The sequence below is a fragment of the Natator depressus genome, chromosome 11, assembly GCF_965152275.1.
Source record: "Natator depressus isolate rNatDep1 chromosome 11, rNatDep2.hap1, whole genome shotgun sequence".
Taxonomy (NCBI): Eukaryota; Metazoa; Chordata; order Testudines; family Cheloniidae; genus Natator; species Natator depressus.
Window position 1 is genome coordinate 36,002,050 of NC_134244.1, and position 13,736 is coordinate 36,015,785.

The 13,736-nt window shown below is 38.7% G+C and overlaps 1 protein-coding gene across 2 annotated transcripts in view; it reads left to right on the plus strand.

Annotated features, from left to right (window-relative positions):
* The first annotated feature begins 2,602 nt into the window (after window positions 1-2,602).
* The window catches only part of CSRNP3 (cysteine and serine rich nuclear protein 3), an 87,266-nt gene continuing 76,132 nt past the window's right edge, over window positions 2,603-13,736 (plus strand). Inside the window, exon 1 of one of the 2 annotated variants that reach the window (XM_074967472.1) lies at window positions 2,603-2,773. In XM_074967472.1, the coding sequence (XP_074823573.1) occupies window positions 2,626-2,773 (148 nt within the window). In that variant the 5' untranslated portion in view covers window positions 2,603-2,625. The remainder of the gene's footprint in view (window positions 2,774-13,736) is intronic. The other variant, XM_074967475.1, reaches the window with a different exon arrangement.

The window sequence follows — 13,736 nt, forward strand, 5'->3', positions numbered from 1 at the left end:
GGTATAGAAGGCAGCTGGTATTGAAGTTCTAACAGGGTCCCTGATCTTCATTCATCACCACTACCAGAAAGATATCATACACAATATATCCATGTAGCTTTTGTACCACCATCTTGACTGCATTGCTACAACAACCTTTTCAATAACTTTCCCAAGAAAGAGAGAGATTCAAGACAAAAAAATGAATAGCTGTCACTTTCATAGAAGCAAACATCTTGCCTTCCTCCTGGGAGGTATTGACAATCCACTTCAATAAAGGCACTAACACCTCCTTGTTGGCCTTCAGCAGACAGGAGTAATATGGATCTAACTCACAGATCATTGCTTAAAGGTCCTGTAGAACTTAATGGAGCAAAACTAATTTCAGTTCAAACTGAAATGACTGTATCCACTCTTTGAAATGGCTCTTCTGCCATGAAGGCATGATGCTTAGTCCAGGTGAAAGCAATCTTTGCAGAGAAATTCAAAAATTCTTCTCTGTCAGAAATACTCATTTCTGGTTACCATTTGTAAACATCCCAGATTCCACTGCTGCTCACCACCTTGAACAGTTCTGTTGATGTGTACGATGCCTGTATTAGTCATCTAGCCATCATATTGTACAATTTGTAGCAGGGCATGTCTGACAAATGGGTATTTATCTGGAGATAATCCTGGGCTGTATGAAATTCAGATCTGAGGTTTCTAATACCTCACAGTTTAAAGATACTTAGAGTTGGGGTTTTGGTTTGCCTCATCCCTCTTGATTATGATACAGGTCTGATTTTTGGGTTTGGATTTTGAAGCCTCTTCTACCCACACCCTAAGGATGTGTTTGATTCTGAGGTGTTGGTTTGACCCATGTCTAGTTGAAACAATAAACAGCTTACTTTGTCAGTCTCTCTCAGCATTCTCCTGTCTATTCTTAGAGATAGTTGAACATGAGTGTTTTCTTCTTCACACTCCAGCTGCTCCTTTTTACTCTTGTACAGCCATAATCCTTCGGCTTTGATGTTGCAGTCTGTTGCTATGGAAATCATTGTGATTTCACAAATTCGGTGCTGTAAGCACTGCAGGAGGTAGTGGGAAAAGATAGTTTGCAAGGGAGACATGTGGGGGAGGGGAAATAGGGTGGAGAAGGTCCTGTATGTGCCTCCCAGGACCCACCTTTTTCTCTGTTTTTTACTCATGATTGTTTTATTGACGGACTCTGAAACTCATACTGTTGCTCTTAAATCTGCTGCAGAGGTCACTGTAAAATGATGCAAGGTGCTATATCCCCTGTCCCAAGGGTAAGCATGAAATGCTTTCTCTGCAGTCTCTGCTAACCTGCTCTTGGACCAGGGAGGAATTAGATCTGGGTTTTGAATCAAGGTGGGACATCTGTCCAGCCTGGAGAAATCCCTTTGAAGAAAACAGATCTTTCCTAAACAACAAAGGGGAAAGGAGAACCATGACAAACAGGTTCACATGTATATAATTCACATATAATTTGTAAACATCCATCTTTAGTGGAATCTGTAAGGCAAGTGTATAAAGCACTTCTGTTATGAGGATCAGTTTAGGAAATCCCTTGGTTTTAGCGTTATATTGCATTAATTCCAGATCCAAACTAAAGAATTTCCCAAATCAGACATGTCCATAGATATAAAACCTCCATCTTGCAAAGGCAGAATTAATTTTACTAGAGAATTTTAATGACAAGACAAATCAGATGGGTTATAAATTCGCTGTTATGCTCAAATAAATTTGTTAGTCTCTAAGGTGCCACAAGTACTCCTTTTCTTTTTACAATACAAGCAAGTGGCACTCAAACGTCTGAAATTCTTTCCTACTTTGAAAGCATCAAAGAAATTGCTTCTTATCTGCTACTTACAGTTGATTTTCCACTGATCAATGTAGGAAAAGGGTAAATACATCTGCAATACTGAAATTAATGACTTACGGGAAATCATTTTAGATCCACTTCATAAAATGACCACTGTTGGTGGTTATTAGTAAACCTGAATTCCACTGTAAGGCACATTTGTAAATAAAGCAATAGGCAAGGTACTAAATATTTTGCTTTTTAAAAAATATAAAAAGTAATCCTAGGATTTTCTTAAGGAAAATTCTCAATCAGCCTTTTTAAATCTTATGCACAGGGCCTGAAAGACCACTTGTGCTTGTTAATGAAAAATCATGTATTGTCTGGAATAAATGTACTTGATTCCTCATTTAATGTTTCTGTGTACTGGGCAAATTCAAACCTGGTGTAAAAGGGTACTCAGATATTGACTTCTGCTTGGTTACATCACTTTACTCCAGCTCTGAATTTGTCCCTTTGTTAAGAATTATGGATTATTTTTTTCTGTGCAAGAGTTTAATTCTAGACCTTTGACTGTGCTGATAGAATTAAATTCTTTCATTAAAGAGGGTACAGAATGTAAGTAATGATGTCCATGAGATAGATAAATTTTTAAAAATTTCTTTTGGTCAGTTTAACAAGTCCCAGTATGCTGTCATTCAGCTGGATGTAGTAGCCAAGTTTTGTCTGAAAACTTGCATAAAAAAATTGCATTTTAGACTTTGCAGTCAGCGGTCAAATATTTCAAATGCTTCATTGCTCCTGTTCCTGTTACAGGTACATGTGACAGCATTGCAGCTATGAATGGAATTTTAAAGAGGAAGTTTGAAGGAGTTGACGGCTTCTCACCCTGCTCTTCTGTACAGGAATCAGACGATGAAGTTTCTAGCAGTAAAAGTTCTGGTGGTGCCGATAGTGTCAGTCCATCTACTTCTGATCATTTTACCTGTAAGTACTAAAGTCATATGTAAGGTGCAAAAAGGAACAATGTACCGGCTTAGAAGGATGCAGCTGTTGTTTTAAAATGATTTTTTACTGATGATATCAATGTTTGTTTCAAGGAATTTTTCTGTGTTTATCAACTGAAATGTTTGTTAGTAGGACAAAAAAATTGCCCAAGCCTGCCAATGCTAGGTATTTATTCAACAACTAGAAATTGAGCTTCAGAAGTTAAATTAGATTACATAATAATGTCTTATCTGCTTGTTAGAGAGAATGCAACATAGACTTTTTCCCCTCTGAAGATTTCCAACAATGTTGAAGAACAGATTTCTATTTGTTCATTTTTGTATGAAGAAATCTGCTATTACTGAAATATACAGATCTAAAAGTAAAACTGATGTCCAGTGCACCTGCTTACTCCATGTCTGGATTTGGCCTATTCTGTCCATAAGAGTGAGTGCAGGCTGCTCCAACTTCTGTGGTAGTGTGGCTGCTCCCAGCTCTGTGGGCTACTACATAGGAAGCTTATGGAGATTCCTGCCCCTCCTCCATCCCCTGTGGACAAAGTGCACCTACAGGAGTTAACCAAGAGAGCAGTGTCTTCACTCCTTTGATTGCAGTTGTGTTTGGTCCTTGTATGAGGCATGAAAAGGAAGGGAACGTTTCTTGAAACCTTCCCCCATACATCCCACTCGTGACCCTGTCATAATATGAACATGAACAAGTTAATTTACAATGCTGTTTTTCTTAGGATTTATTCTCAATGTAGAAAAGGCATGAAAGGCTGAACTTGCATGAGCCTCTTGAAGCCACACACAACTACATGTTCATCATGTTTCAGAATCTGAAAGTGGAAGGCAGCTTAGGTGAAAGTGATCATAAAATGACAGAGTTCATGATTTTAAGGAAAGGTAAGAAGGAAAACAGCAGAATAAAGATAATGGATTCGGGAAGGCGTACATTAGCAAACTCAGGGAGTTGGTAGGTAAGATCCCATGGGAATCAAGTTTAAGGGGAAAACAGTCCAAGAGAGTGGGTAGTTTTTCAAAAAGACATTATTAAAGACACAAGAGCAAACTATTTTACTGCGTGGAAAGATAGGAAGTATGGCAAGAGACCACCCTGGCTTAACCAGGAGATCTTCAATGATCTGAAACTCAAAAGAGAGTCCTGCAAAAAGTGGAAACCAGGTCAAATTGCAAATAATGAATATAAAAAAACCCCACAAGCGTGGACGGACAGTATTAGAATGGCCACGGCAGAAAATGAGATTAAACTAGCTAGAGACATAAAGGGTAACAAGAAAACATTCTACAAATGTGTTAGAAGTAAGAAGACGACCAAGGACAGGGTAGGCCTGTTACTCGGGGATAACAGAAAATGTGGAAATGGCAGAAGTGCTAAATGCCTTTTTTGTTTCAGTTTTCACCAAACAGGTTAGTAGCATGGGACATAGTGAACGCCAGTGAAAATGAGGTAGGAGATGAGGCTAAAATAGGGAAACAACAAGTTAAAAATTATTTAGGGCTAGTCTACGTTGGCAACACTAAAGCGCTGCTACTGCAGCGCTCTTAACGTGCCTTGTGTGGTCGCAGCACAGCGCTGGGAGAGAGCTCTCCCAGCGCTCTAAAAAAACCATCTCCACAAGCAGCGCAGCTCACAGCACTGGGAGCGCTGTCCACACTGGCGCTTTACGTGCTGAAACTGCTGCGCTCGGGGAGGTGTTCTTTCCCACCCCTAAGTGAGAAAGTTGCAGCGCTGCAAATTTCCAGTGTAGACAAGCCCTTAGACAAGTCAGATGTCTTCAAGTCAGTAGGGCCTGATGAAATACATCCTAAAATACTCAAGGAGTTTCCTGAGGAGATATCTGAGCCATTAGCCATTAGCTTAGAAAACTCATGGAGGACAGGAGAGATTTTAGAGGATGGGCACAATGTTTGCCCTCCTCTATAAAAAGGGGAATGAGGACAACCTGTGGAATTACAGAGCAGTGAGCGTAACTTCACCACCCAAAAAGATAATGGAGCAAATAATGAAGCAATCAGTTTACAAGCACCTAGAAGATAATAAGGTGATAAGTAACAATCAACATGGATTTGTCAAGAACAAATCATGTCAAACCAACCTGGTAACTTTCTTTGACAAGGTAACAAGCCTTGTGGAAAGCAGTAGATGTGTATCTTGACTTTTTAGTAAGGCTTTTGATACTGTTTCACATTACTGTACCTTGTCATAAACAAACTAGGGAAATATAACCTAAATTGAGCTACTATAAGGTGGAAGCATAACTGGTTGGAAAACCGTTCCCATGGAGTAGTTATCAGTGATTCATAGTCAAGCTGGAAGGGCATATTAAGAGGGATCCTGCAGGGATGGGTCATGCGTCCAGTTCTGTTCAATATATTCATCATTGATTTAGACAGTGGCATAGAGAGGACACTTTTTATAAAGTTTGTGGAGGATACCAAGCTGGGAGAGGTTGCAAGTGCTTTGGAGGATTGGATTAAAATTCAAAATGATCTGGACAAACTGGAGAAATAGTCTGAAGTAAATAGGATGAAATTCAATAAGGACAAATGCAAAGTACACCACTTAGGAAGGAACAATTGCCAAATCGGAAGTGACGGTCTTGGAAGGAGTACTGTGGAAAGGGATCTGGGGGTCATAGTGAATCACAAGCTAAATAAGAGTCAGTGTCACAATGTTGCAAAAAAAGTGAACATAATTCTGGGATGTATCAGCAGGAGTATTGTAAGCAAGACACAAGAAGAAGTAATTCTTCCACTCTACTCTGTGCTGATAAGGCTTCAGTTTGAGTACTGTGTCCACTTCTAGGCACCACATTTCAGGAAAGATGTGGATAAATTGGAGAAAGTCTGGAGGAGAGCAACAAAAACTATTAAAGGTCTAGAAAACCGGACCTATGAGGAAAGATTTTAAAAATGGGCTTGTTTAGTCTGGAGAAGAGAAGACTAAGGGGAGACATAACAGTTTAAGTACATAAAAGGAGAAAAGTAAAAAATTATTCTCCTTAACCTCTGATGATAGGACAAGAAGCAATAGGCTTAAATTGCAGCAAGGGAGGTTTAGGTTCGACCTTGGGGTTGTTAAGTACTGGAACAAATTGTCTAGGGAGGTTGTGGAATCTGTCATTGGAGATTTTAAAGAACAGTTTAGACAAACACCAGTCAGGAATGGTCTAGTTCAGGGGTTCTCAAACTGGGGGTCAGGACACCTCAGGGGGTTGTGAGGTTATTACATGGGGATACACAAGCTGTCAGCCTCCACCCCAAACCCCGCTTTGCCTCCAGCATTTATAATGGTGTTAAATATATTTAAAAGTGTTTTTAATTTATTATTGGGGGGGTCACACTCAGAGGCTTGCTATGTGAAAGGGGTCACCAGTACAAAAGTTTGAGAACCACTGGTCTAGTTATTACTTCGTTCTGCCTTGAGTGCATGGGACTGGTTTAGATGACCTATTGAAGTCCCTTCCAGTCCTATACTTCTGTGGTTCTATGTATAATTTATATAAATGACTAATAATAGTAATACATGGACTTTTTATTGGCAGACATTTGTGGCTGCCTAGGAGGTGGTGAGCATGGACCTTGGAACAGTCAATACCATGTTAATTTCAAGGTCAAGCTGTTCAGTGCAACCTTTGAAATACACCTGGAAGTAATAACTAAGTGAGAGTGGAGCAACTTCCTATGAACATATAGAACCTCTGCTCTAGCCTCTGCCCTGGCTTTGACTGATTTTCAAAAGCACTCAAAGTTGATGTGACTCCGCGTGGAGTTTTACCACGAACCTCAGTGGGAGCAGAGTTAGGCCAATGATAAGTATTTTTTGAAAATTCAACCTTTTCTGTTTGCTCCTCATTGAATTAAAAGTGGTATTGAAGATTTATACAAATTAAAATGGTTTGGGACCTAGTTATTTGTGAGAACCACCTCAACCTCATTACCACATAGCGATTGCTTGGGAGCTCTGAATCTGAACTCTGCAAGCCCAGTAACAGGGTTTTCTCAGTCTGGAATTCATTCTACTTGACAGTCTGCCAGAGCTTGAATCTAGTGAACAGGCTTCAGGGCTCGATGAAAGATACAGTCATTGTTTAGCTTTGATATTATTTTTGGCTTGGGTTCTTAGTTTTTGTTTGTTTCATTCCTGACAGAATGGCAACCTATTTACTGACATTTCTGTAGGCAGTGGCAGTACTTTGTTAATTTGATTCATTGTGGGTAATTTCTTAGTAAGATTTTCTTTTAAAAAAAAATAATTGTGAAATAAGTGTCTGACTGCTACAGCAATAGACAGTACAAACCAATGAAGTAAGTCAACCAGTTTAAGTGTTGTGATACGTACATGACTTGCTGTACGTGGTATGTGAGATGTGAAGCAAAAGAGAATAAGTAAGTTTTGAACATGAGCCTTGTTCTCTGTTCGCATCTTGCATAGTCATTTGTGGCTGTAACATGCTACAAAATCAAAATAGTAGCATTTTATGCTCACTTTGCACTCAGTTTTCACAGGCAGGAATGACTGCACAAGGTGTGAGGCAATGTTGAATCAGACCCCAAGTCTGAGAAAAATAGAGACTTTATTTTAAAAAGGAAGTAAAAATGCAAAAATTCTTTTAAAATATTTGAAGAACTTTTGACTGGTTCCCTGCTCTCCACACAGTATGTGGTTTTAGGAAAGCTGAGCTTTTCCTTTCTAAAAACTTGTGATTAAAGTTGTTGCCCAAATTCTGTTAGTTCCATAGTTTCTAGAAAGAGACTGTCGTAGTCAGTCTAGCATAGGTGAGAAATTAAAATGTTTGGGACATTTTCTGAAACAGGTTTTTTGAATATTCTACAAGAACATTTTTCTTTTCAGTCAGATGCTAGTGAGCTTAGGATTCCTGCTTTGTGCTCCCTACACTCAGTAAATTTTACTTTGCAGTCAGCCATTCAAAATGTGAGTATTAAAAAGAATTAACTGTCTATCTCCAATTGTAAGGAGAATACCACACTGAGGTCAATAGGATTACTCACAAAGATTAGTCAAGTGAGGGAGTTTCACAACTGGGTCCCCTACTCAGGGAGTGCTGGAACTGTTTGTATAGTGGGGGTGCTGAGAGCCATTGAACCAAACTGAAACCCTGTATATGATGGAAACCACTTCAAGTCAGGGCATGTTGCCGCACCACCAGCACCCTTAGTTCCAGCCCCTATACCCCTACTAGTAGAATGCAGAGGAGGTCTCTGTATATTGCCTCACTGTCATAGCATACACTATACCCACAACAGTAGCTCCAACTCTGAGGAGATGGGAGACACATTTGCTTTTACCTAGCCCTGAGGCCACTGTTGCTTTTCAAATTCATTCCTCTTCGGCTTAGCTTTATGAAATATTATATTTGTTCTGTACCTGTATTCCCTGAAGCTTAGACTACCACTGTCCATTTGCAGCCAGAGTACTGTTCGTAAAGATCCAAAACAATTCATAGGAATTCAGTTCACTCTTATCAATACATATGGAGATCAGTCAGTTCTCCAAGGGATTGCTGAGACACAGAACATCACTGAAAAGAAAAAACATTGTGCTATGCACTCTTGTTATCCATATCTATACTTAGTCATTCCTTGTAATGAAAGTAAAATGTTAAATATTTTCATATTTGCCAAATTCTTACAAATAGAATCAAATTATTTTCCATTTGCCTGGCAGTGTCTAATGGAGATATGTATGCCTCTTTACATAATTTGTGAGAGATTTTACGTGCGTAAAAGTGCAGTGAATTCAATAAATAGATACCATTAAAACTCTATTGGTGTTTCAAATGTAAAACATTTTTAAGACCTGTGTTTGAATTCCATTGGGCTGGAGAGGGGTGGGAAACCTGGAATACTTACACCTACCATTGACAAAAATCACAAAATCAAAATCTTGAAGCTAATGCACTAGTGTATCTCCCATGTTTTTGAGATTCATCGTGCAAATAAAGCAATCTGATGCTTTCTGATAATTTGAGCATGTAGTATATATGCTGAAAACAAAGTTCAATCTGACCTTCGTAAATGGGTGCCAGTTTGTTACTTTTGGCTTATGGATAGAAGTTTAACCATTACACTCATGGAACTTAATGCAATCAATGGAACTCTGGGACATCCCCAGACATTTTTAGCCTACTTCATGAGTTGTTCATTTGACAGCTAGAATAATTAAGTAGTTAAACCAGCAGAGGAGAAGGCTCCATCTCAATGAATGAAATCCCAAATTCTAAGCAGAATGAGGCAGTGAATGTTAAGTTTTAAATTAAATATAAAAAGGGGCTTTTACATCATAAGAGATCCCAACACCAACAACAGAAATATATGTATACAATATCTCTTACATATGTGGCAATAAATTAAAAAACTGTCTTTAAAGAATCTTAAAATTATGAGATCTGCAAAACGGGACTGCTTTTTAACCAGGTTGTTAATTTCAAGTAAATGTTGTATATAAAAGTAGTAATAAAATAAACCATATTTCAAGATGTAATTATATTTTTGGTTAGTTGATTGATTTAGATACTGTGATAATGCAGTGTTTGACTAAAGCAGATATTTGGCCTTCATTAGAGCTAAATGCTCCCCTCTGTTTCTGTGTGTGGTTGTGAGCAAACGAGTAAAATTCATGACCTTGAAGGGAGAGGGAGACCTAGAACTGGACAATGCCAGCTCTGCACTATGCTTTCCCTTTCTTTCCTCTTCCCCACAGAAATCCATCTGGGGATGTCCCATAGGGATCAGCCTCTGGCTAAACAAGGAGTCAGGAGGGGGTAAAATTATTAGGAGGGTACTCTCCAAAGCTGCTCCCCCGAAAAAGCTCTGCAGAGCATTTGTGTCCCCCTGAGTTTCCTCTTCCATACATGGGACTAACCTGACCAGGAGACAAACTGGCATTTAAACTTTTACTGATGCATCCAGATAGCTTCCATTCCACAGGTTTTAAAATGTTTAATGGACATTTTTGTAGATAAATGTAATTATAAATGTATATTAATAAACAGCAAAATAGGTAGCACTCTATCTTAATGATAATATCTTTAATTTAAGAAGGTGATTCCATTGTAAGGCTCTGTCTTCAAGCGCTTATAATTTTTTGCAGCATAAACTGTAACACTAAAAACAATGGGGTGAAATCCTGACACCACTGAAGTTAATGGGAGTTTTCTATTGATTTCACTGGGACCAGAATTTCACTCTCTGTTATATCAGAATTATCAGCAATCTCACAGGCATCTGAGACTGGTCGGAACTCATATCTGCCACAGGCCACATGGTTGCTGTAATTTATGCCAGGTGGAATGGACCTGGATCATTAGAACACATGCACTGACTATGCTACCTCCTGCCCCCAGACAGCCCACTCTGCTGTGCTTCCTATAGAGAGTCGGGGAGTAGGTGATGTAAAGCCTAGATTTTGGGAACCTTCACGTGCCATCAGCATAAAGGATTTGGTGCTTTGTGTATGTCTGTGCTTTACATACACACACTTAGCGTGGGCCACCTTAAAATTTGTCATTTACTTTTAGAAATCTTTAAACATTGTCATATTGATGATGATTCTGATTGTAAGCATAGGGAATATGAGTATCAGATAGTATCCTATTCTAAATGTATGTACCCAAATAAAAAACAACAACAATTTCCTACCAAAAAGTTAAGGATGAATTTATGTTTCAAGGAATCCAGCTGATCAGAATCCCACCAACAAATAAATACATAAAATCATAAAAAATGCTACATCTCTTACAAAATCCCAAAAGTTAGAGAGTATTGAAATGAAAGTTTAGGGAAATCTAACTGGCTTTCCACTGTCATAAACCTTCATCAGTCACTGTCACACCACCCAATTTTCTCCTCTCTAGTGAACTGAGCATCCGAACACTTCTGTGAGGCATGCTATTATTATCTCCATTTCACAGATGAGGCACAGAAAGCCTAATTCCAAAATTTTCAGAAGTGGTCTCTGATTTAGGTTTCCTCCATTCTTAGTGCCTGACTTGAGAGACGTAGGGAGTAGTGGGTACTGAACACCCACAAAATCAGCCCTATGTTTCTCAGGCTAATAATGCAAAAACTGAGGCACTCGAAATTAGAGGCTAGTTTTAAAAATTTTGGAATTAGCTTTTCTGTGCCACATGTAGCCCATCTGTAAAATATGGGGATATTACTGCTTACCTCCCAGACTCTAACCATAAGATTACAATAACAGATATTATTTTGTGATTAATACTACAGTGTTTTGGATTTGAGAACTATTTGACTTTCTGGTTAAATTCACCCAAGCATTTCCAAAATGAAAACTTGGGCCAGTAAGTGATTTCCCAGCAGACAGTTTCCATTATACTATTGCTATGTCATGACTGACTTGTTCTACTTTTTGCAGTTTCCATGACAACCATTTTGATTTTTGATCTGCAAAGAATAATAATGTATTGCGAAGAGGTATAAAATATTTTTGGAACATGTTATTTCATCAGAGGAATAGAGCAAACACACCAGGGCAGTTTTCATTAATCAGTATTGTAATTGTAGAATCACCGTATAAATATAAATCTTTGTTTATGACCGACTGCAGACCACACCTACTAATTTTCCAGATAGTATAGAACAAGGAAATACTGGAAAATAATGAAGCCTTATTACAATTGCAGAATAGCTTTCTGGTAAAGTAATAATAATATTTAACGATTCTTAGGCACCTTCATTTTGAGTATCAGAGGTATTATCATTCCTATGTTACAAATGAAAAATTAAAGCAAAGTAAGATTGTGATTTGCCGAAGGCCATATATAGCAAGTCAATTTCAGAGCTCAGGTGACAATTTGGAGGCAGACAAAGTGTTAGCAACATGGCAATCAAGAGGTAGATAAGTGGGTTTCTTGAAGTGAGGGGCAATAGCAAAGCAAGGTGAGTTTTTGGGGTAGCAAGAGGAAGAAGGGTGTAGGAGGAGTTTCTGGAGGAGCAGAGAGTAGATGCTGGGAAGATGTAGTGAAGAAGCCAATAGCAAGGTGGGAAGACAGCTTGTTGAGTGTGTGGGTCACCTCTGGTGTGTGAAGAAGAGAAGAGAGTCCCTCACTCCCATGGAGGGAGGAGGAGGTTGGCAAGCAGTGGCCCCCTCTCCACAGTAAGACCAAGGAGGTGGGAGCGGCAGATCTCACTTGGCAAACATGTCAGCCTGCAGAAGGTTTGGAAGTTGGCTGGTTGGTAAGTGAGAGAAGGGAGGAGAGATGGGTGAGTGAACTAAATGACAGTTGGCCAGGTTTCTTAGATCAAAGAAATTTAATGCACCAAGAATGTTGAAAATCCTTTGTGCACTGAGGATGACTCATTCTTTTTCACTTCGGAGGTTTTGTGCAGAATCATGAGGAAGGATTGGGTGCAAACTGATGTAACCTGCTAGTAAATCCACTGCTCCCAGAACATGTGCTCATACACCACCCAGTTTAAGTAACAAGAGAAACACTACAGCAGTTAGTGTGTTCATCCTAAATACTGGAAGCTAGTGTAAAGACTGTATGAAGTAACTTTCTCCCTGATACTGTTGTCCTCTTGTTTCCTGCAAAGCAGTTAAGTAATTTCTATTGTGTTCATCTGGTGTCAGCAACAGATTGCTCTGCATAAATGTATTGCTGCTGATAGAGAAATAGTATGTAATAACAATTTTAAAAATTGCCATCCAGTTCTAAATCTAGTGGTGCGATTGCCCCTTTTCCAGAACAAAACCAGTCCCATTTATCAGATGTTTAGAGTTTAATGATCATATCAAAGTATCCTTAATGTGAAGTTAAGACTCGTGTTTTCAAAGTTTACTTCTATTACTGAATGCTTTGGATTTTGGGTGCCCAAACTTGAGATATAGGCCGACTGGTGGATTTTTAGTACTTCTGAAAATTGGGCCTTGGGTGTATCATGCTGGGAACCTAGTAACTGAAGCACTTAACATTACTTAAGACTTCTGAAAATGTAGTCCTCATTTTTAGAGTGTTGTAGTGCAGAATCTGCATTTGATATGGGAAAACACTTGTTTTGGCTCTCTGGTTTCAAGTGAGACAGCAGTATTATTTGTAATCTCACCTGTTTATCAAAGAAAGCAGCCATTGGCTATGGTCAGCTATGGAGCTATAGTTCAGCAGTGGTTACTATGGAAACCAAATAAGTGACCTACATTTTACCAAACACAGTGATAAAGTTTGTGTTTTGGGGGGAAACCCCCCAACCCATGGACATACACATTTTTAAATTAACTTTGATTGTTGTTGTTTTTAACTTTATGTACACCATTAAACCTAGCAAATAAATTTAATTTAGTGTCTTTTGTCTAGAGACAGGAGTGGAGGGGACACTAAAATCTTTGAGCTGATGCACCATTAAAACATTAAAGTATTACAAAATAATAAAAATTTTGATCTTTGCTGTCTCTTAATATATTTGCAGGAAGAACATAACCAGATTTTATGAATTAGAGTGTGCATTCTTAGAATGCTGTATTTATATAGCTGCTAAATATGAATGCTCTGTAAGGCCTTACCATCAAACAGCTAAATCTTGCAAACATATGCGCTTGACTAACTACCAGTGCACTCTCTGGGGCCGCTCATGTTAATAACGTTACTCAAAGTCTGAAGTACTGAGTCCTAAATAAACACCAGGGTTGAGATTCTGGTCCCACTGAAGTTAATGTGAGTTTTGCCATTGGCTTCAGTACAGCCAGGATTGCATCTCAGGTCAAGAGAAGATTAACACAGGGAATGTTTGGAGAAAGTAGTTCTCAAAGCAGTTCTTTGGCACCGTCGTAGAACTGATCAATGAAATTGTTCTTAATTGTTCACTTTATTAATATAACTTCATAAGCAAAGTTTTATGAATGAAACAACATTCATTCATAAAACCGGTTACCCCAATAACTGGCTAATTGAGTTTCACTT